Below are 25,169 nucleotides of genomic sequence, written 5' to 3'. Positions count from 1 at the left end.
ATTTAGCCGAATTTTGATTGGCTAAATGCCATCTACTGCTACCCAGATAGCCAATAGGATAAAACACCTAGGAATGCCTAGAGATTTACCAATGCTTTCCTAATGAATGGCTTCATTAGGCCAGAGGTTAATCTTCAGAGAAGTGATTGGCTATTTTATTTATTTATTTTGGCTATTTATGAGCCAAGGTGGCACGGTGGTAAGAGAGCAGTACTGCAGACTACTTCTGCTGACTGCCGGCTGACTGCAATTTGGCACTTCAAATCTCACTAGGCTCAAGGTTGACTCAGCCTTCCATCCTTCCGAGGTGGGTAAAATGAGGACCCAGGTTGTTGGGGGCAATATGCTGACTCTGTAAACTGCTTAGAGAGAGCTGTAAAGCACTGTAAAGTGGTATATAAGTCTAAGTGCTATTGCTATTATGTAACCCAACTCCAATCCCAGTCCACCACACCTGTTCCCCAAATGATTTCTTCTGACCCAGTTAGTGGGACTGTGCACTGCCCGGGAAAGAGAACTGACTGGGTTAGTGCTTCTGGGTTTAAATATGTTGTAGGAATGGAGCCCATATGTTGCTCAAGGATAGAAGAACAGTAGATGCTGAGCAAAGACTTACATATAAAAGGCTTGACACTGCTGTGGATATGTTTGTGCTGTTTGAGGCCTGAAGAAGTGGCAAATGTTTTACCGCACTCTGGACAAGCATGCGCACGAGCCCCAACATGCTGCGAACGGATGTGCCTCTGGAGGTTGCTGGGGTCTGTGAAAACCTGCTAGGAAATGAGTACTGATTAAATTTGAATGAGATTTGAATGCAAACAGTTGCAAAAAAATAATAATAATCACATTTGATCTAAGACCCTTCTGGAACCAAGAGACATTTAATGAGGGAGAAAGGGAAAGGGTTGTTTTGCGGATTCAGTTAAATCAGCAAGTCAGAAAATGGGAAAGGTGACCTTGAGGGCATGTCTATGGTTATTCATTTAAAGTCGCGTCAAGACCATTTAAAAGTCATGGCTCCCATCCAAGAAAATCCTGGAAACTAATTCTGTAATAGAACCAGGGCCTTCTTGCAGCAAATTCTCAAGCTTCACAAATCTACTGTATAGCTCTCTGGGTCCTTAACCAGATGCGCAAATAATTAAATTAATACTCTCACCCACCTTCCATAAATTAACTTTTCTTCCTCTGTTTTGTTAGAGAAGCTAGAATATAGGTTGTCTTCAACTTACAACCACAGCTGAGCCCAAAATTTATGTTGCTAAGTGGGAAATGTGTTAAGTTGTAAATTTTACGACCCTTTCTTGTCACAGCTGTGGACTGCAGTTGTTAAGTTAGTAACAAGGTATTTGAGTGAATCTGGTTTCCCCATTGACTTTGCTTGTCAGGAGGTTGCAAAAGGTATTCAGAGGACCCCCTGCAACCCTCATAAATGTGAGTTAGTTGTCAAGCATCCAAATGTAAATCACATGACCAAGGGGATGCTGCAACGGTCATAAGTGTGAAAAATGATCCTAAGTCACTTTTTCAGTGCAGTTGCAATTTTGAACAATCAGTAAGCAAACTGTTGTAAGTTGAGGACTACTTGAATTGGAAGATCAAGTCTTTTCTATCATTTAGACTATGATATCCCTAGATATCATAGACTATGATTTGGCCCTAGAGATTATCCCAACTATCCTTTTATCCTTCCATCTTAAGTGTTTATTTCTCTTTCACTGAATTAGAAATCATTGTCCGAAGTTATCTTCAACAGTCCCAGTTCTAATCAAGAGAGTTACATCCTGATCTGGTGAGATTTACTCTCTTGTGGATTTGGGACCACAACAGTAATCCTCTCCTCTTTCTCATCCTCTTCCTCAATTTATCTTTTTTTTAAATGATTCATAATGATGAATCATTAAAAGTTAAGTCACCATCATTTATGCATATTATTCTTAATATATATGGAATTCGAATTTCTTTTTTGTAACACCACACATTAATTAGCTTCATTAGCCTCAATATCCTTATTTAAAAAAATGTTATGCCAGAATATGTCAAGAAGCCATATACAGTATATGAGTTTCACTTTTGACACCAATGGTTTTGACATTCATACTCTGGCACTTTGGTTGGTATAATCAGTTCTTTGTTAGAAATTAAGCATTTGTTTGTCTAAATTACTATCCCTAAATTTCATAAATTAACAGGGCCCCACTGCAATTGAATCTGCAATTCCAGTTATCAGTTGTGTCTGCAGTTAAACAGGTCCTTGTATGACTGTTATAGACTTTACAATTTTTACTAAGGTAATTGTTAAGCCAGTGTGACAATTTTAAAGTGAATCCTATGGATGTTAAGTGAACTTCATCGTAGTTAATGAACCCATTGTCAGCAATGGCCATTTTTTGCAGGAACTAAAATACCAGTCTCCCGGGGGGGGGGGGCATAATAAATCATGGTTAATTTGCCTGAGGGATGCTGTACACATCTATTAATATGGGCTAAGTGCTAAGTGCCTACAGAGGGGAGCAGCCATTGGAACTTTGAATTTGGGAGTAAATATCTTTTTGGGGTCCATTGTAACTTTGAACTGTCTCTAAGCGGCTGATCGTAAATCAAGGAGTATCTTACATACATGGTATCCTTTTAGCAAACTGAATTAAAGGCTATTGAACCCAGATAGGCTTCAGATTAGTACTGTCCCATTTACAAAAAAATGAACAACACATCAGATAAAACTTTACCTACAAAATTTGCCTCATCAAGGAGAAGCCTCAGTCACAGTCCTTTTAAGGGCATTTTACCTTTTATTATATAGCCATGGATCATTTATACATAAGGAAACATTTCAATGCTACACTCTTAAAATGAAAGTGCGATAGATCTCTTTTATCTCATATGTGAACCAGAGCAAGTATATTTTAATATCCATTTTTATTAAATTCTGAGATTCTTTATTGTTTTAAACCTGCGAAATATTTAATATCTGTACATCAGAAAAGTGCATGTGTTTTATTTTAAAACACACATGAATTTTCCTGCATAATGAATAAAAGAAGAAATGGAACAAAGCTACACTGAACATAAAATCAGTGAATAATGTTGAACTATCTTAACTTGAAGCCATCATATTTACCAAGAATGTTGTGGATTGGTCTGTGAGTTGAGCTCAAAAGGACACTTTATGGATTAAGATAGAGGATTTTTTTTTAAAAAGGTAATCAAGTATTTGATACATCAAAGAGGTTGTTCACCATGCATTTCAGAGCTGAAGGCTATGCTGTCCCAAAGGTGCTTTTTTTTTCTTCAAAAGGCAATTGGACTTTGTTTTTCCTTGAAGACTTTTCGATTCTCACCCAGGTTTCTCCAGTTCTGACTGAATGGTGGAGGATGGAAGGATTTATATTCCTTGCAGTCATCTGGTCGTTATCACTCCTTCTGAGAGTTGTTGAGGCCACCTGGAGGTTTGTCTTTGCTGAATAGTGACAGATTCGGACAGTGAGGAGGTTGGGGGTCCTGGAGTCTGGGGAAGGCTTTGATGAGGGCTCTGTGTTGGAGGCAGAGAGGGGGCCAGAACCATATGCCAATTATCAGCTGCCTTCAGAGTCAGACATCAGTGAGGCAGATGAACAGGTGGAGCCTGTTCCCATTGTGCGCAATGTCACTATTCGGTCACCTGAATAGTGCAAATGAGTGTGGGGCCATCTTGGAACAGCTGAAAAGACTGTGTTGTAAACAGGAAATAGGTGGTGTCATATCCCTCTCCCTCTCTTGAGAGAGGGCTGTTCGGTCTTAATGTACATGGCCTCTTTGATGCCTCTTTCAAAACAGAGGTCCTCTCAAAGTCCAGAATGCAGACTTTGCTATCTTCAAAACAGTGGTCTATGGTCTACTTGACCAATTTGATCAAAAGAGGGGAGTCAGCAGTTCCAAGAAGGTTCCATACCCATTTGCTTTATTCAGGTAACCCAGAGGGCAGAAATAAATCTCCAAGTGGCCTCAATAACTCTCAGAAAGAGTACTAATGACCAGATGACTGCAAGGAATATAAATCCTTACTTTTTCCACCATTCAGTCAAAACTGAAGAAGTTCTTAGATGAGAACAAAACATCTTCAAAGAAAAACAGTCTAGTTGTCTTTAGGGGGGGGAAATCACTTTTGGGACAACCATGACCTGGATGGCTGAGAATCTCCATAGACAAAAAGATTATGCTATTATTCTAAATACCACAAAACAGAAAACCTCCCACATATCCTCCAAATTCACTGTACCTTGGCGCAGTTTTCACATTCGTAGTGCTTCCCGCTATCATGGGACATCTGGTGACGTATCAAGTTTGATTTCCAGTTAAAGGCCTTGGGACATTGGTCACACTTATATTCCCGCTCTTCTGTGTGGGACAGCATGTGCTTTTCCAAGCTGTAGAGGTATAACCAAAAGCCTCTATAAGATTGAATCAGAATAGGGATATTTTTCTCTATTACGCCCAAGAAATTAGATACGCAGAACAAAAGCTATTTCAGTTCAGAGAACTGGAGGGGAAAAAAATCAATCAGAAAATAATTAGAACTATCTTTTCAGTGGGCAGTATAATGAACTTTAATAATTTTATTGGGAAGTCTCTGACATCTTTATTTTTTTAAAAGACACATTTTTATTTATGATTTTAGTTTAAAATAAAGGGGGAAATGAAGAAATGTTAAACAAAAGGGAGGGAAGACATTCCTGGAGCATCATAATTTTTTAATAAAAGTTCTGTTTAAAGATTAAACTGGGGGGGGCTTTTTAAAATTGTTTGAATCACACCTTTAATTCTACATCCTTGGAAGCTTTTTTGTGTCTTAGTGTGGATAGGAGTCAGTTTGGAGTAATGGTTAAAATTTTAGACTTGGTCTGGAAACACCCAAATTTGTGTTCATCCTCAGCCATGGAAGTTAACTGAATAACTTTGGGTTAGTAGATTCTGTCAGTCCAAACTGGCCCACAGGATTTCTATTACCCTGTTTCCCTGAAAATAAGATCTTCCCTGGATAATAAGCCCAATCGTGCTTTTGAGGACATGAGCTAAAATAACCCCTCCCCTGAAAATTAGCCCTCCCCGAAAATATTACAACACAGCAGCAGTCATGAGGTGACCATGCTCACCATCTCCTGCACCTCAAAAATAATAAACCCTCTCTGAAAATAAGGCCTGGCGCTTATTTCAGGGGGGTCAAAGGAAAATGAGACCCTGTCTTATTTTTGGGAAAACACGGTAGGGAGTTAAAATGAAAACAGATCCCCAATGAAGCTACCTTGAGATCCTCAAGAAAGTTTAGGAGAAAGATGCCATGCATTCAACCATTCAATCATCCCATATGGGAAAAAGAAATGTTTGTTATGTTTTATTTCTTGTCTTCATGTGAACATGTTTTAATTAACAGAAGATGGTCACAAAGACAGCCTCTAAAAGATGTTATTCCATTTTCATCATACTTCTCCTGATTTCCTTTATCCAATCAATCCAGAAAAAAAATAACATTTTATATCAACATATAAAGACCTCTTCATCTTATTTTTACTTTTTAGATTGTGTTTATTTTAAGTTGGCATTAGAATATCTTTGCACATTCCGGTTTTTATTGTATCTGTTCTAGTGCTCTCAATTATTGTTTATTGTTCAAAAATCTTTTTTTTTTTGTGGCAAAGTGAATATGCTCTTAACAAGCTAATAAAGAAAAAGGACCTTTTCTTGCTTTTATATTCATTCACGTCTCAAGACTCCAATCGGTTATATTTAATTACAAGTCAGGATTCTCACCTTATTTAATATTAGTGTTGTTTTCTTTTAAAATTAATCATCTGAAATTTATTGCCACCTACTCCTTATTATTCCATTGCTAACTCATGATATGTTCAAGGATCTTTCTTATTAATTACAAATGCCCCCAAGCATATGTGCTTGTCCCAGCAATTCCATCTGTGGCTCAATTTTTTTTAAAAAAAATAGAGTATTTTTTTCATACCTTTCTGTCTTGAATTGTTTCTGTCATGTATTGGCTTTTAAATAATTTAAACGTTTTTCAAAGGAGCTGCCCTGTTTCTCATTTCTCCCTTTTCCTTATGGGAAAAATATGATTTCTCTTCTTCTGGTTTTTTTCTCCTGCTGGCCTTTGTTCTGAGCCTTTAATACCCTCACTGGCTTTCCCAAAAGAAGAGAAGGCTTTTAAGCACAAGAAATGTACAATAATCATCCATCTGTTCTGCAAAGTCCAGACGTCTCTCCTCAAGGTTGCATTTCTGTTAGCGATATGCAATTTCTAGCAGTCAACGTGTTCAGCTGAATACTCAGAACAGACTTCTCACCTGAAAATCAGTTTTCATTTATTCTCCAACTCTCATGCCACACTCCCAATTTCATGATGGACAAGAACCTAAATTATTTCTCAGGTCAACAATACCCCCAAATCTTAAAACCTGGGGTGTTATTTATAAAGTAACACAATTGTTGATGCTGTTTTATAAGGAAGTCTTCTCAAAAAGTCACTTTTTCCCTTTCTCCATACATCAGAGGTGGAATTCAGCCGGTTTGGACTGGTTCACCCCAACCGGTAGTGGAAATCGCGGGTGGACTGCCTTGGCTCTATGCCATCCTATTTAGGCACGTTTTCAAGCGGCGTGCATGCATGCAAGCCATGCACATGATCAAAGTGCATGCGTAGAAGGTCGAGCACATGTGTGGATGGGCCATGCGAGCAAAGCGAGCGCATGTGCTCGCATGCTCACATTTGCAAACCGGTAGGGAATAAGTGAATACCATCTCTGCCATACATCAACATTAGATGACTACAACCCCAAGTACTGATTTGCAGTTCTGATGCAGTCACAGGAAAAGAGAAAGAATTATGGATTATCTCCAAACATTCAGCTGACTTTCTTGAGAATTCTCAGCCCTCTGAACAATAGATCCAATGCTTCTTAAAAGGAAGTAAAGGGGTGAAATATTATGACTCTTTCCCATTATATTTTGCAGACTGATCTGTGAGAACCTGCTTTTAAATTGCTCAAAGGTATGGTGGCTTGCTAGTCCTTCTGGGGTTCTGAGTTAGGATTGCTACAAATGATTGTAAAGAATTATTAGGCCCATCTATTACCCTGAGTTTTCTAAGAAAGGAAGGGCTTAGGATATGTTCAAAATGTTGAGTAGGAAATATTTGCTTCCCTCTGATCTAACTCTGTATTTGGATGGTACCGTAATTACTTGCCCAACTATTTCCTTAATCAATAGAACGATTTTTCATATTTGCTCATTGTGAGATATCAGATTCACTGTTTTGATAGGACACATAACTATTGCCCATAATAAGTGACTGAATGTTATGACATATTTTTATTAAGTTTTTATATCACTAGTCTTTGTAACGACTAAATATTTATATGCTTGCTATTAAAATACCATTAATCAGTATTTCAATATTTAATCTATCATTTTATATAACTGACAGATATAAAAACATGGTTTAATTCATCAAAAGATGCCAATTGTTTTTTAACATAGCAATATTTTAGTATTTCTTATTAAAATTACACTGAACAAATATCATATTTAAAATATTTACATTATGTCTCATTTAAAAATGGAAAAACTTTTTTTGTTAGCTCAGATCTTATTTTTAGCCATGAATATTTATTCAACACAATGCACAGATCGTTCAGTTAATGACTAAAATGAGGTATCTTTAATTAGGTGACTGAACCAAGCCCATATTTATTTTGATTAGAAGTATTCTCCACGAAGGTGCACTCTTCACAAAAAGACAGTGCTGAGACACATAGACAAAATATTAGTTTGCTCTGCTTAATTCTTCTACCTTTTGGCAACAGCCAAAGACTTTCAACACACTAGTGTTCTTTTTTTTTTGTCAAACTCTTAACACCTTTTGCTTCAGTTATACTCAGGGGTGAAACACTACCAGTTTGGACCGATTTCCCTTTACCGGTAGTAAAAAAATGCTACCGGTTCAGGCAAACCAGTATCTCCGACGATCAGCTGTGCCGTGCAATTAGAAATTGTGTGGCATAGCTTATCGTCGCACAGCTGATCATCAGAACATGAAAAAATGTTACCGGTTCGGGCGAACTAGTAGCTCTGACCATCAGCTGTGTGATAATCAGCTGTGCCGCCTGATTAGAAATCATCACACAGCACAGCTGATTGTCGCTCAGCTGATCACACAGCTGATTGCACAGCATTTTTTTACTACTGGTTTGGGTAAAACAGTAGCAGACTTCAGAGCATTTCACCCCTGGTTATACTTAGTAAAAAAGCGCACAAAAGCACATGAAGGGACCTTATATTGAATCAGTCCACTGACTTAAATGTTTACCAAATCATGTATGTAAGGCTTGGGCTACTGTATCTGGGTTGCAAGTATCTGGAAAACCATTAGACAGAATGTCAGCCTTCCCACGTGGACCAGACAGAAATTCAACCAGATGAGCTAACTCAACTTTATTATAAGCCTACATTAACAGAAACCTGGAAATCTAATAGTAGAAATCTCCCACCATTCCTTTTATAGCCTGAGAAATTATGGAGGTTCATTTCTCAATCTCTTTCTCTAGGCTATAGTTTCTATTATCTGATTATTCCCTAGGTAGCATTTCTTCCCCTAATCTCTTATTTCTACATACCATTACTTGGAAGAAGCTTCAGCAGAGAAAAATACCAGATTTTGCTTTTAAAGCGAACATTCTCAGGATGATAACTTTGATGCCCAATATTATTATACCTCAATAAGGGCCATACAATCCAAACCAATGCAGACATGCAGATGTTCAATGCAATTTCTTTAACAGATGGCTTCTAATTCTGTTTGAAAATTTCCAGCAAAGGAGAATGGACCATTCTCACAAAAGCAGCGGCCGTCTGTTCATATAGTATTATAGTGCAAAACTGACTTTTGGTCTCTTCGAAAGCTACTGTTTACATGTAACTGGTTGAAAAGAAAAATACCCAGTTCCTACCTTTGCACATCAGAGAATACTTGGTCACACTCTTTGCATTCCTGGATGTCATGCATATCATGGAGATCATTCTCCTTGTCAAGTTTTGCCTGAAATTCTTCATCCACCATTGAAAATGCTGAGTGGGGAGTGCTGCAGGGGAATTTCTGATGGTCTACCAGTTCCGCTTTGGACTCAAACAGCTGGTCGCAATCTTCACACCGATACTGACGCTCCTCTGCAAAGCAAATGAGTTGGCAAATGAATTGTAGTTCACAAGGGATTTTTGCCAATTGGGGAGCACAAATTTAGTCTAAAGGTTAGGGAGTTTCTGGTGTAAATACTTGAGAATCTGCTAACCATGAATGTCAGGAGCCATCTCTTCATGTAAATAATTGTCGGTCTTCATGAACAGAAGGAGCTCTTCTCCAGCTTCAATGTCTCTTACTACTCTGTAGTAAATCTGAAATACAAAATGGCAGATGATCAATCAAGAACAAGCAAAGAGAAATGGAGAGAGACACCTTTTACACATTTTGGGCTGCAATCCTAAATGTAAGCAAAAAATAAGAGCTACAGCTCAGTATGTCAATTGTAGTTGGTCTTTAGTTATTCCATCAAATAAACTAGCAAAGTTTGGAGTAACCTTTGGATGGAAGTTACTGGTTGGGAACTAAAAGTGCATTCATGCAGAAGTATTTCATTTGGCACACAGTAACTTGAGAGATCATTGAAAAGTAAAAAACAGAAGCCAATGCAAAACAAAATATTATTTTTTAAAAAATGTCCTGCTATACTGTATCTTCCACAAGAAATCACGGATTCAATTTATAACATGTCACCTAATAAAATATCCAGGGAAATATTCCTTTTATGTACAGTTGCTATTATATCAGTACAAAGTTTCTTTGAAGGTGGCCAAATTTTGTTATGCTGTATGCAAAATTAGGCAGACTTTACTGCCCACTGATAAATTGTAATAAATTATTTTGCCTGTTCTTTGTTTTGTTTTTGTATTATTGTTTTAAATGCTTTTATTTGTACTGCTGGTCTGTGACCATGATAAAGATTTAAAATATTCTCATAAGTGGGCTGTGTGATAATCAGAACATTATGAATGTTCATTAACAAGTCAGAAATCTTCCTTTGATAGAAACAATTCACTGGAAAAAGGCTACTTTCTTCTTGATTAGCCAAACAAGGAAACTAATAAATTCAAATTCTTCTTAGCAGAATAGAATAGAATTCTTTATTGGTCAAGTGTGATTGGACACACAAGGAATTTGTCTTTGATGCATTTGCTCTCAGTGTACATAAAAACAAAAGATACATGATCAGATAGAAGATAGCATCTAGTCAAGCTTAGCTGCTCCCAGAAATTTAAGCGACAAACACAACACAACACACACACACACACACACACACACACACACACACACACACAAACTAGAAGAAGCCAAATGACAAATGACTTCCATAAAGCCTTTGAAGAAAGATGGTTTATAAATCTTCCCCAAAACTATAAGTTACCAAGAAAACTTTACCATATAGTTGGATACAAGTTGGCTGGAAACTTTACAACCTCTATAGATGTTGTTGGACTGCATGCCCTAGCCAGAGGTCTTATTATATGGGGCTGATGTTGAGTTACAGTCCAATAACATTTCAAGGTTCTGAAACTCAAGAGAGAGAAAATGCAAAGTTCCAGTGGCTTTAGGGCAATATTTTATTGGATCTCCTATCTTCTCAAGGCAAAGCTTCAAGTCCATTTCAGCAAAAGAGCTGCTATACTAGGAAGATATTCTCTTAATGTCTAATAGTTAAGGCACCAGGCTGAAAGCCAGGAGACTGTGAGTTCTAGTCCTGATTTAGGCATGAAAGCCGGGCACACCCACACACTCTCTCTCTCTCTCTCAGCCCAATCCACCTCAGAGGGTTGCTAATGTAAGGGAAATAAAGCGATGAAGGAGTATTAGGAATGTTCACCGCTTTAAGTTATTTATAAAAATTACATATAAATGTATATAAATGAATATATATGTAAATAAATTCTTCCACTCAACAAAAATCCTTAGGATGGCAGCTGTTCTCCGCCTTTATTGTGGTCAGAAATTACGCAGAACCTTTCTAAGCCTAATCCGAGGCATATTTTATTCTGATTAAAATGAAATGAAAGTGCAGGGAGAGGAAGAAAAAGATCTAATGAGAAAAAGTCATATTTTTTCAGAATTCAAGAGGAGGACAGAGGCTTTTTGTTGCCAATACCATGGCAAAAGTTCAGTTGGAACACAAGGCAAAATCAATCCCACTATATTTCATGTTATTCTTCCAAAACTCCAGTAGGTGGCTCTAAAACACAATTGTTTATTTTTGCGAAAAAGCCTAATCACAATTATGTTTTTTGGGGGGGATGGGAGGGCAAGGAGGAAGACCCCAAATCCACATAATGAGCAATGCTCATTTTTCTTTCTCTTTCTTTCTCTTTCATTCCTTCCCTTCCCTCCCTCTTTCCTTCCTTCCTTCCCTCTTTTTCTTCCCTTTTCCTTTCCTTTTCTTACTTTCCAGGTCAGCTACCTGAAGATGGCAAGTATGGAATGATTTGGGGGGAGGAATTTTACTATAAATATCACATTTTCACACAATGACTGCTTTTCAAAAATCAAAAATTATATGGGGAAAAAAGCATTAATCATAGCACAAGCAGGCTGACTACCGTAAGCTACGCATGTTTTCCCAATAAAAACAGAAACCAGGGACTTCTGGACCTTTCACTCCCACTATTATCAACTCCCTTTTCCTCCCTCAGAGCTATCTTTGCCAAACCATCTTTTGGGTTTCTAATATATATACTCTCTCCCACTACCACCGCTTTCCACATGCTCACACAAAAGATAAATGCTTCCAAGTAGTATGTTTCATTCCTGAAATCTATTTCCCCCAAGAACACAATGGCATTCTCTCTACAATCTGAATTACCTCTCTTGTTGGCAGCTCTCAAAGGTTTAAGTTATTAGCTTCCTTTCCAACAGCCTGCTGACATTTGAATGGTGACATATTAGAACTTCACAGCAAGGTCTCACAAAGAAAAAATGCTGCCTTAACACGTACACAAAAAAGGGTGGTTTTTTCACCCCGTTTTGTTTTCTTTTTAAAGGAGAGGAAACACTGTGATATTACACACTTTTAAGGTCTGGTCCTGTTCAACTCTATTCCACACATTTTTTTTTAAAGGGGAAAGAAGGCAAGGCCTTTATGTATCTTTTGCCTTTGACAGCTGGATCTCCTGTGGTGTTTTTTCTTCTTCTCTCACACACACATATTCGTGAACTCTGGCTTAATGTAATTTAATCTGAAAGCTGGACATGCAGGAAGTCAAAGCACCAGGTATTTAGATAAAATAGTAAGCACATAAATATAGTCAGCTATGAAAGATTTGTGGGATCATCTACAGAAACCACTCACCCGGTGCAATCCACGACAGTGCCAAAGCAGGATTCTGACATCTGATTGCAACCACTCAAAAAATGCTGGAGTCTTTGACAACTACCCAAAGCTAATCTGAACAGTGTTGGGTCAGAATAGTTCTCATAACAGGTTTAGTGTGACTATAAGTCACAGGTCACCTCAGATCCATGAATTCCAAGGATGAAGACCTGATTAATGGCTCCCCTGTTTGTTTGGTCTGGAGGCTGAAAGTTGACGGAGCGTCCAGTTTATGTACAACGTTGTAAACCAAGTTCTGAAGCCTTAACTTTCAACCTCGTTCTTGAGGTGAGAAAAGCATAGTGCATCTTTGTATTCGTAACAGAAAGGCTGTGATCCTAGTATAATAAAGTCTTCCTCTGATAAATACATAAGGTTGGCTTCATGGCACTAATTCAATAAATCACTAAGAAAACAGAATAAGCATTTTCTTCCTCTAGGATAAAAACTCACCACCTTAGCTTGCAATGGAGAATAATATAAATACTAATCGCAACCTTCCAACATTAGTTTCTGTTAGAAGCTGTTTTTATCAGAAACTTGATTTGTATAAATCACTTTGCTCTGTGAGCTCAGTCTCACCTGATACTGTTTGTTGTTTCAAACTTCTATTTAAGATATAGCTATACGTATCAGGTAAAAAGGTTGGCAGCCATGCCCTATCCTACCCAGGTCAAGTACTTCATAAAAAGATCCCCTTTTTAGTAATCAGTTGCCCTTTATGATTGATGGCAACTTAATCTGAACTACTGAACTACCAGTAATTATACTTCAAACCAAAACAGAACAAATTAATCCAGAATAATTACAAAATCACGATGTTTTTCTTCTCATGGATTCACGAGCAGAATTCAGCCAGCATTGATAGAAATAACAGATAATTTATCTTTTTATTAATCCCATATCACATTTAATTGCACAGAAAAGTATAATTAAAATGGACTACAGTAACTCTGCTATTATGGATCTTTATTTTGAAATCTATTATGTGATCCTAAGGCAACGACAAAATAGAGAACAATTAAGATTTATAATTAAAAGGACCCGCTGTTCACTAACACCAGAATGAAACTGGGGATCCGATGTGGTATGTCTGCAGGATGGTTTTCAGACCATGACTGAAATATTCCCAATAAAGGAGAATATTTGTAGCTCAGGATTGAAATGAGGGCTCCTTGGTGCTCTTTGAGCTGGTTGTTTTCTTTGGATTTTTCATTTCCCTAACTAGGCAATATCTTCAGTGCTAGTCCATCATCGCTAGCACTGATGAAGTTGCCTAATTTGGGAAATGAAACATCTGCAGGGAAATAACCACACTCAGAGAGCACCAAGAACTCTTGCCGATGCCCTTCAGACAAGGGTGTTTGTGAAGCAGGTATCACAAAGAAAAGAGAGGTAAGAAAATCTTCCATCACATTTCGCTTCAGTTCATGCGTTTTCTATCTAGGCAGAAACTCTACATGCAAACAACCCTTCCCTCTCTCTTTCTCCTTCCACTCCTTAACCTTTCTCTCCAAGAAGCACCCCAGTAAATTCAGGCTTTCTCACTTAGCTTTTTCAGACGTGATGGGTTACAAGATCCATTGCCCTCATTTTCATGGGATGATCAGATGTGTAGCATCTACATAGGGAAAGGCCAACAATTCCCCCCCACTCGAATAATGCACTTTCCTCTCCAACTGTTGTAGTTATTTTTTTATTATTATTACTGCTATTCGGAGTAATATTCAGAATCCGTTTTCATACGAGCCAAAGAAAGTGCAAGCAATGCTTTGAGGCCCGCACACCACATTTTTGCAAAGACAACTGAACACAAAACACATGAGTGCTGTGTTAAATGAGCTCAAAATTCTCAGCTTTAGCCTGGAATTGATTTGGCTTTTTTAAAAAATGGGATTCGAATGGAGACCAAGGAGAGTCCTTGAACACGCGTCCCCATGCACCTCGAGCCAACTCCACAAAGACCTAGCTCCTCTAATCATTTTCTGATGAGCAGATACTGCCAATTGTGACAAATGAGGCTGTGAACGGGTGATGTGGACTTTGAGTCACTGGGGGCTAGGTTGGGACAACCACATTCATTTGATCTAAGGCCGAGACAGATTTAAGTAAGGCCAGCTTTTAAGTCTTGAAAATAAATTTGATGTCAACCTTGCATGCACTGAATATTTGCTTTAAGCAACACTTGCTTTTCCATTTATTAAGATAAATGTATTTAAATCTGACTTTTCTCCAGAAATCTAATGGCCTCGGTGCATTTGAAAGAGAAAAGTTATGCGCTGATGAGCCGAGGATACGATTGAGTGGCTGACTTCCAAAGGTTGGGAGAATGAAGGCAAAATGCACAGGTTGCATACAATAGATCTGATGGCTTCCTTTAGCCCTTCCTGTGGCTTCAAGTCAAGTCCCAAAGGTTAAAAGCCAGCGTTTATAGTGCTGGGTAAACAACAGTGTGCTGAAAGTCATTGTGACATTGTGTGAAAGTCAAGCTGACCTCAGGCAAAGAAAAATATCTGTCTATATTGATTATTCATCTAGCACAAACCATCTCTCATGCTCATCAGTATCATTACTCCTTGTTGCTACAGCCAATGCTTTTTTGCTTTCTTATTCTTCAGGCTTTAGGAACATAGAAAACTTCCTTAAACCAAATCAGAACACACAACCCTGTGGGCTTGTATTTTCAACTCTGGCAGAATTTCATGCAGATATTTCTCTGGTCCATCAAGAATTGACCCTTTGAACCTTCCACAATTGTGAAAAGCAAGTCACTATTGAACAACTGTCCCAGACAACAGTGCTGCTCGTTGGCCCTTCTGTTATGTTGCTGAGAGTGAAAATTGTAGTTTGCTGTTCTTTTTTTGTGCAAAAAGTGGCAAATGTGTGGATTTATTTTTCACTTTTTCAGTGGGAGAACAGGGTCTCGTTTGGGCCTTCTCATTTCTCAGAATATGTCAAGTTCATTTTGTCAAATGTAAGATCACAGTACATTTGTAGTATGTTTTTTGATGCATGTTATTCTATACTGATTTTGTTTGCAATTTTATCAATTGTACACAATTTTTTGCAAGTAGTTTTTCTTAACATATGCCTCACTTTATTTTCATGAATATATCCAGCCTTTTCCCAAATTAAATTTTAATTACTAACCAAACCACAATTTTTTAAAAACTGTAAACTTTTAAAAATGTAAAATCAGAAAAATTAAGTTCAAAAACATGTTCTTTTTTCTTTATTTTTGAGCCATTTAGAGCTGCACAATAAAGTGATCATCCTCAAACAGTACCAGCTAGTGATCTCAGAAGGGAAGAACTAGTATGGTGAATGACAACTTTAAAACTTCTTGAGTTTTAAACATTAAAACAAGATTTCAAATGTGGATCTCATGACAAAATGTTGATTATGTTGATGACCCATGTGATTAGCATTAGGAAACAAGAAGGCATCTGATAAAGATTTTTTCCTATCGACGAGATGGAAACAGATCATTTATTACCTGTTTCTCTTTAAGGACAGCATAGATTTCCATGCTGGCCACCGAAGAATTAAATTTATTTCCTCCATTACCAGAAAGTAACTCTCAGGACTTACTATTTTTTGGCATACAAAATAAAATGAAAAACCTATTCAGTATAACTGAAGTAAAAAGGACTTTGCCAATTACAACTTAATGCACCTAAAACCCATATCAAATAAATCAATACATACATCAGGAAATCAATAGAAAATATACATTCTCTATCTTATTTCTTTTACAGTTCTATGGAAAAGTATTTATCTCTTTTTAGTATTTCTGAATCTCATTTAATTTTATCAATGATTCATGTCAGTCACAATAATATAAAAAGGGAGTCTCACTGTATAATTAACACTGAAGTATGGTCCTTATTTTATTTTCATTACTGTAGATGACCCATCAAATGTGGTGTACCAGAGTGAAAAAGAAACCAACTTCTTAGATTAAGCTGATTGCTCTATCTTTAGTTGCAATTGGTGATATCTATTGCCTAGATTGTTGTATAAAAATTCTCATTCTTCCAAGCTTTCAACTTTATATTTGAAATTTTACTAGGATGAACTAGTTACTGCAGGTTTTGCTTAAATGGGATTTGGACCTGGATTTTGACTTATTTGTACTAAACTAATGTTCTTTTTCCCTTTTTTTACTGAATTTTATTTTTGTACATTTGCTTATATTACTGGCATCACTATCCTGATGCGCAACCTATTTGTGCTTCAAATTTGGCTGATGGATGAAAGACCTGATGTTCTCATACAGAAATTTCTGACACAAAGCAGATGCCATGCTTTCTTCAATTATGACATGCTATTCAAGTCTTGAGACTTAAAGTATCCCAAAGTCAAGATATTTCCATCTCCTAAGAGCTGCTAAGAGGTTCTTATTGTGGAACATGATGCTTAGTTTCTATCAGATAGACTAATATGACTTGAACATTGATCTGTTCCTCTAGAAGTATCCGGGTGCTTCTTAGAAAACTGGGAAGAGAATCAATATTCTTTTTCATAAGCAATGGTTTCTTGTCTTGCTATTCTCTCATAAATCCCATTTTTACCCAATGCTAGTCATGAATACTTCTATCCAAGGTAAAATAAGTCCGCCGCTTCCTAATATGGGGTTTTTGTCACTTGTTGAATAATTTTATTCTCTTCTTTTGGAGAAATATGGACAGAATAGCAATTTTTGAGATGATTCACTATTGTCCCAAAACTTCTTTATTTCAACACTTTATCTTTGACTGTGGATAAGTGGAGCTCCAGAATTTTAGAACTTCTTCCATAATCTTTTTTAGACAGGCAGGCATTTACTTTCAGATTTACAGGCCATCCAGTTTTTTAAGATTCAATTTCAAACTTGATTTAAGTACTAGAATCTTGCTTTTATAGCAACTTACTTTCTTACATTTTTAATTAAGAAACTTAATTTAAGAATTTTGGAGATTCTTTCACTTTCTTTTCCAGAATAGCAAGCATTCACTCTCAGAAGGTGTTCTCTGGACTTGGTTGCTTTCTTGTAGATGTTTCATTACCAAACTAGATACATCATCAAGCTCAGAGAGCACCAAGGACCCTACCCTTCAACTCTGAGTTACACATGTTCTACTGAATTAGACTCAGACCCAATAAACATCCAATTTCTGATATTCCATTCTAAACCTGATTTAACGATTAGAATCTTGGGTTTTTTTTTTAATAAAAGAAGTTTAATTTCCAAAATTCTGTATTTGTAGGATGTAATTAATATGACTATTCCTTAAGGACATTTATGGGCAATAATTCTACAGAGTTAAGACAAAGAATACAACAATAAATTGTAACTACAGCATGGAAAGGCAGAAGTTTAGACCAAGAAGAAAATAGGTAATACACTTTCTTTACCGTAGAAAATTGGAGAAACCTTTGCTGTTAATTTTTCCTAGTTAAGCCTTGTGAGTTTTGTTTAAGCATCAGCGACTATATTTAGCATGAGCAAAGAAGAACAGAAGCGTGAATTATGAAAGACCTTCAGCCTATCCAGGAAGTTATAATAAATTCAATAGCAGAGAAAATTTATCTTCCTAAACCATCTCAAAGGAGAAAGGGGAGGATGTACGACATTGAGACATATATATAGACGAGAGAGATTTTCTTGTTTTGATATTTTCTGGTAATTTTTTTTTATTACACTGCTTAAGTGTAATATATTAAGTGTACAATATATTTCTGAATTCTTTTAGATACTTTTATCTCACTCTGCTGGCTTAGCTAAGTGGCAATTCGTTTCCATGTCTCAGGAAAATCCTGCTTAATGTAGCAAAGAATTTCCATGTTCTCTCGTCTAACTCACCCTTTTAATCTTGTTGAGGGAAGTGTTTTTAGAATGCTGGTATGCATCTCTGCCATCTTCAGGAAATTCATGTTATTAGCCTGGGCACCGTTTAATGCAGAGCTTGACTGAGTCAAAGCTCAACAGGTCCCAGTCTCCAAATTTCCCTTTCCTTGCACTAGGCTAAACATTTCTTTGCCATTTTAAAACCATTTCACTTGATTTGATAGAAAAGCAATTGCTTTGTATTTATTTTCCTCCAAAGGAAGGGGGAAAAAAAACATCTTAGGACAGGAGTATGATATTCTGCAAATTATAGAGGGTAGAGGCAGTGGAAGACCAGAGTTCCTGGTGTGTTCTGGTCCATGGGGGTCACAAAAAGTTGGACACAACTTAGCAACTCAACAACAACAACAACAACAACAACAACAAGCTTAATATGCCTGCAAGTTTCTTGTCTTTTCATTATTCCATCTCTGTTGATCCAGATTCCCACACCCCAGTTCCTTTCCCAGATATAACATGAGGAAAACTTCATCCCATCAAGGTTTTTTAGACCAAGGAGAAAGAGCCAAAAAGAAGAGTGCTGAATGATGGCTCTAACAGGAAAACCAGAACATAGATAAACTTCTGCCAATAGAGAAAGTTCAAAGATAATGTTTAGTTATCCTTGAAGAGGAGGAAGAAAACAAAAATGTCTTTTTAAAGAGAAGATGACTTTTAGGGAAAGACCTCTGGCCTTGCATCATTACTGTCTCTTAGTTTGTCAATTACACCAATGGAAAAAGTGAGAGGACAACCCTCTCTGGTAGAGATGGAAGCGCTCTGCTGGTGCCCATCAAATTCCTGAAAGCAGGAATCTGACCTGAGCAAAACACCATTATAACGATAGGAAAAGCTTACCAAAATAAAGAGTGGAAGAGCACATGATTTTTATGTGTATGCCAATAAATCTCCTTTGTATTAAGTTATATGAAGCCTGCTTTAGTACTCCTTGCTCAGGTTATATTTCTGGTCTCAGAGATGTCCACAGGTACCCCTAGAACACTTTAACTTCCAACAGTCATTCTTTCTTTCTTTTCTTTCTTTCTCTTTCTTTTTCTCTCTTTCTTCTCTTTCTTTCTTTCTTTCTCTCTCTCTCTCTATTTCTTCTGTCCTTTTCTTTTTTTCCCCTTTCTCCAGATTTGTTTATTTTCTAAGAAAAAGCCTGACCATAATTCTGTGATTTGGGAGGTGGAGGGTGGGAAGCAAGGAAGGTTTCATCTTTCTGTATGTTATTTTAATTGTGTTTGTTTGTATCCCACCTTTATTAATTTTACAAATAACTCAAGGTGGAAAACATATTCAACACATATTCTTCCTCCTATTTTCTCTACAACAACCACCTTGTGAGGAAGGTTGGACTGAGAGTATATGTGACTGGCCCCAAGTCACACACCTGGCTTTCATGCCTAAGGCAGGACTGGAATTCATAGTCTCTTGCTTTCTATCTAACCTGGTGCCTTAACCACTAGACCAAGCCAACATAAACGTAATAAATAAATAAATCAGAGAATTGTCCTCTGAAAAGGAAGTTACATGGTAATTCTTGAGAAAAGCAAGTGAATAGGAAATAGCAATGGTGGAAAAAGCCACCCACTGAAAACATCTTGTTCAACGACTTAAGACACAATTAGGTGATAACAATCGTTGGCCCTTTTTCATTCTTTCAAGTATCTCCTTTCTTTTTCTGAGATTACCGTTCAGAATATAAAAACCTGATCAGGGATATTTCACCTCAGCAAACATAGAACTGCAATCCTCTATGAACTTCCAACTTATTTTATTAACCTCTAAGATTTCTGAAAATCTATTCCTAGGGTTTTGTTTTTTTTACAGCTTCGAGTGGGGAAAACGTAACAAGTCAAAGTGAATTTTCATTTTAAAGAGCAGGTGTGGTATTAAACATTTTCATACCTGGAGCCTATAGCATGCAGCTCCTTTTCATTCTTTTTATATACAGTATATTGCTCTCTTTCTTTTCCTTTTGGGTGTTGCATTTATAATGTAAACACAAGCCTAGCAACAATGGGAACACCTCCTGCTTCCCCCGCTGTCTCTCCTGTGATATTCATTTGTGGCTTAAAAGTGGCCATCAGCTTCTCAGGGCAATGGGGTATGAGAGGAAAAACAGAGAGAAATGATAATAGTGTTAACGCTCCCACTTCCTTGTCCATTCAAAATGCAAAATTAATTTGAGCTGAGGGAATTGTGTCTTCATGCCTCCCTAGGGCAGTCCATTTTACACTTTACAAATCCTGGACAGGAAAGAAAAAAAAAAAAGAACTGGCTCGACGAAACGGGCTAAATTGTTTTCTAGTACATGCTGTTCTCTGGTGCTATCATTAAGAAACAAGGAAACAGGTCTCGGTGGAGAACGAGACTGTATTTGATCCTTCCTTTTCCTGAGGTAAGGGAAGAAGAATCAGTCCACCAGACATTCAGTCCTGAGGCCTCCTGGGGTCTTAATGTCATCATAGGGATAGGATTTCAACAGCACTGTGACTCCTGCCTGAAACAGAAAGTTGGCACAAGGACTCACAAATATATTGTTTTGATTTAGCTCTGCCCAAACTGGTCCTCTGCTGCATTTGCTTCAAATGTTCAAAACTAATAAAAGGGGAGAGCATAATTTCTCTCTTACTTAAGCTCATAAGCTTTCTGTAACAGATGGGCATGTTAAGCTTCCTTCTCCAACTACTGCAAGTAATCAACTTGGAAGTTAGCTTCAGATATACTCAATGTGTAGTCCTTAATGGAACTACATTGCCATGGAGGGAAGTAACCAGTGAGCTACCCCAAGGTTGTGTCTTAGGCCCAGTACTCTTTAATATCTTCATAAATGATTTAAATGAAGGAATGGAAGGGAAACTCATTAAATTTGCAGACAACACCAATAGCAACAGCACTTAGACTTATATACTGCTTCATGGTGCTTTTACAGTCCTCACTAAGCGGTTTAGTGTCAGCATATTGTCCCCAACAATCTGGGTCTTCATTTTACCCACCTCAGAAGGATGGAGTCAACCCTGAGCTGGTTAGATTCGATCTGCCAAATTGCAGGTAGAGCAGGCAGTAGAAGGATCCTGCAGTACTGCATTCTAACCACTGCACCACCACGGCTCTTAGGAAGCTGGCAGGAATAGGCAGCACACCAGAAGATAGGCTTAATATTCAGAAGGATCTCGACAGACATGAACACTGGGCCCTATCTAACAAAATGAAATTCAATTGTGAGAAAGGTAAGGTTTTATACACTTAGGCAAGAAAAATCAAATGTACCAGTATGGAATAGATGGAACTTAGGTCAATAGAAGTAACTGCGAGAGAGACCTTGGTGTCCTAATGGACAATCAAATATGATGCAAAATTGTCCTAGGGGACAATTAAATATGATGCAAAAAAACCAATGCAATCCTAGGCTGCATTAATAGAGGGATAGAATAAAGATCAATTTATACTTCCTTGGTAAGATCAGACTTGGAATATTGCATCCAATTTTGGTCGCCACAATATAAAAAAAAGATGTTGAGATGCTAGAAAGAGTGCATAGACAAACAACAAATATTGTTAGGGGACTGGAGGCTAAAGCATATGAAGTTGGATATGTCTAGTCTAATGAAAAGAAGGACTAGGGTGACATGATTGCAGTGTTCCGATATCTGAAGGGCTGCCACAAAGAAGAGGCGGTCGACCTATTTTCCAAAGCACCAGAAGCCTGACAAAAAGCAATGGATGGAAACGAATAAAGGAGAGAGAGCCAACCTAGGAATTTCCTGACAGTGAGAACAATTTACTAGTGGATCCGCTTTCTTTCAAAATTTGTAGGGAAAAAGCAGTGAGCAAACAAATATGAATTCATATCATTCATGCCCGTCTTTTGTTTTTGTTTTTTTTAATTCTGAAGATCTTCCTCCTGTATGTTGTTGAGGGAAAATTAATATTTAAAAACCTCAGGCTGCAGTTCTGAATTCCCTTTATCATATGTGAGAGCAAGTAGGTCTTTATAGAATTTTGCCACCACTGTATCTACTTCACAATTCCTAAATTACTGTATGCCCTCACATGCAAAAGGACCCTGTCCCAGTGCTGAAGAAAGTTTGTTTGGAAGGAGGGGAGATGGCATACCTTCTCCTTTACTAGTGCAATAAGATATTTAGGTTTCTTCTATCCCCAGGAGGAATGATACAGATTTTCCAAGATATTCTGTGAAATCCAAAGAATACATAATGTTTGTTTTCTCACCAGCAGCAGGGAATCTGAATGCCAAGCCAAGTGGATTGCATGTACAACATGCAATACTAACATTTTTCAAATCTCATATTCGAAACAGCATTTAGAGCTGAATCAAAGCAATACAAGAAAAAGAAGAAGAAAAGAACATATAAGATCTGCTCATAAATATTTCCCAAAATTGATCCCTTATTGCAAGCAACGGATGGAAGTCTGCACTGAATCTTAATTGATGCCTTAAGTTATAAAGCTCCATTTCCATATTTTCCCCAGATAGAGATAACATTACTCATCAAGATGTGATACACAGGTAGTCCTCAACCTACGACCACAATTGAGCCCAACATTTCTGTTGCTAAGTGAGACATTTGTTAAGTGACACTTGCTCCATATTTTACAACCTTCTTGCCACGTTTGTTAAATGAATCATAGCAGATGTTAAGTTAGGAACATGGTTATTAATTGCTTCCCCATTAACTTTGCTTGTCAGAAGCTTGCAAAAGGTGATCAGGTGACCCTGGGACATTGCAATCATCATAAATATGGACTAGTTGCCAATCCAAATTTTGTTCAGGTGACGATGGTGATGTTGTAACCGACTTAAGTGTGAAAAAGGTCACAATGGCAATTTTTTTCAGTTGCCATTGTAACTTTGAACAATCACTAAATGAACTGTTGTAAGTTGAGAACTACCTGTATGCTTAATTTTGGAATGACAAGTTCTGTTGTGTGATCTGCAAGCCATGGTTTATACTGAGTACATACTGGGTAAATCCAATCATTGTGGTCGCTTCCACAAAATATAATTAGATGCAATGTGTGAATCAGGTCTTTGTTTTTGTTTGTGCTTTGATTACTTCCTTGCTTATGAATCTCCAAAGGGGTTAGGCAGGCTGGCTGGCATTGTAAAATGAATGTGCATTCTGTAGTTTCACTCATATACAGAATGAGAAAGAACACTGTGCTAAACCAATAAAGTCCTACATGTACTCACCACAGTCTCAGTAACTAAAAATTTGCTGCAATCACTTTTCTAAGCATAATCAGACTGGATTGTATCTGCACTGTAGCTCATTGTCTAGAAATTGTATAGGAGGAAGAGAAAACTTTCCTCTTAGTTACAATATGACATTGGCATATTTATGCATCAAATTGGCCCCAATAGCTGCCATCTAATCTGCCTTGAATGCACTGTGCACAGGTAAACACTTGGCCAGATACACATCTACAGCCATTAACAGTTTCTAAACCACACCTTCTCCCACCATGGCTGTTAAGTCCTTTGAAAAGCAGTTTACTCTGCTTTAAAAACTCAGCACAATCAAAACAGCAAGATGAAACATTTAAACTATAAACTGCTACAAAATTGAAAAACAGATCAGAATTGCCACCATAACAGCTGAACAAAGTAAATATTTCTAAGAAAAACTGAGAATTTTATAATTCTCCAGTGGATATTGGCAACCAATAACACCACCATACATTTTTCAAAAGGTACTTTTTGGAGATTTAGTGAAATAAATGTTTTAGTCAATGATACGCTTCTGTTTTATTGAGATAGAGGGGCAGAAATGGAAAATATGACCTTATTTTCAGAGATAAGCAATGTGGTGTTTTATACCCTATTTCCCACAACGACTTACCACCAAACCTGTCCCATATAATTGATAGTAGCTAAAGTTTAAAATCATTGAAAGCTTACTTAAAGTCTGTAGAATCTAGGAGTTTAGGAGTGACCAATCACAGGTAGAGTTGGGGCTGCCAGATATTACTTAGTGTAATGAAAACAATACAAGGTATGATTTTCTATTTCTTTGTTCTGATTGAACTTCTGGATATGATTCATGAGCTTGTTATAAATTTTCTTTTAATGATTTCCTCTTTTCAGTTTTTAATATTTATATTCCACACATTCAGAGCCAATTAATCTTCACAACAATCCTGAATAATCTGCTGGACTAAGAAACAGTTGCACAAGCAAACTTTGCAGAGAATCTAAACAAAGATATCCCATGCCAAAGATAGCATTTATTGTATCATAAAGGCTTTAATTGTTTTTAATTGTGTTGGGAAAATTAATATTTGGAAATATTTATTCCTTCTTTGTTAAACAGTTCTAGGATACAATCCTTTGGTCTCCTACTTTGCCACTTACTAAATATAACTGTAGTAGCTAAGGCCAGACTCCTATGCACACTTAAATGGACGACAAATAAAGCTGACCTCTGGAACGATCTCCCCGTGGAGATTCGGACCCTCACCAGCCTTCAGGCTTTCCGCAAAGCCGTTAAGACCTGGCTGTTCTGGCAGGCCTGGGGCTGATGAGTTCCCAGCCCCACTCGAATTGTTGTGGCTGTTGAGGAGTTTTAATCTGTTTTTTTTTTTTTTTTGTAATTGTTTTGTCTTGTTTGTTTTTTGTATTACCACCTCCCCTATGAGTTTGTTAGCCGCCCTGAGTCCCCCCGGGAATAGGGCGGCATACAAGTTTAATAAACCATAAACCATAAATTCACATGTGAACGGCCATGTCATTCCTTTGGAAGTGTAGACTTCAACTCCCCAGCCAGCATGTCCCTTGGTGAAAATTCTGGAAATTGAGATCTACATATGGAAGATGA

At 37.4% G+C, this 25,169-nt stretch overlaps 1 protein-coding gene across 10 annotated transcripts in view; it reads right to left on the bottom strand.

The window, feature by feature from the left end:
* The window catches only part of MECOM (MDS1 and EVI1 complex locus), a 558,764-nt gene that overhangs the window by 45,192 nt on the left and 488,403 nt on the right, over positions 1-25,169 (bottom strand). For 7 of the 10 annotated variants that reach the window (XM_087725285.1, XM_087725281.1, XM_087725283.1 and 4 more), the window contains 4 exons: positions 9,333-9,435; positions 8,994-9,210; positions 4,259-4,406; positions 617-773 (listed from right to left, as the gene is read on the bottom strand). In XM_087725285.1, coding sequence (XP_087581411.1) covers positions 617-773; positions 4,259-4,406; positions 8,994-9,210; positions 9,333-9,435 — 625 coding nt within the window. The remainder of the gene's footprint in view (positions 1-616; positions 774-4,258; positions 4,407-8,993; positions 9,211-9,332; positions 9,436-25,169) is intronic. The other 3 variants (XM_087725282.1, XM_087725284.1, XM_087725291.1) reach the window with 1 other exon arrangement.

The sequence above is a fragment of the Thamnophis sirtalis genome, unplaced genomic scaffold (assembly GCF_051295495.1).
Source record: "Thamnophis sirtalis isolate CommonGarterSnake01/CBP01778 unplaced genomic scaffold, rThaSir2_p1.2 scaffold_11, whole genome shotgun sequence".
Lineage (NCBI taxonomy): Eukaryota > Metazoa > Chordata > Lepidosauria > Squamata > Natricidae > Thamnophis > Thamnophis sirtalis.
Note: the sequence above shows the minus strand (reverse complement) of the source record. Positions and strands in the feature narration are given on the sequence as shown.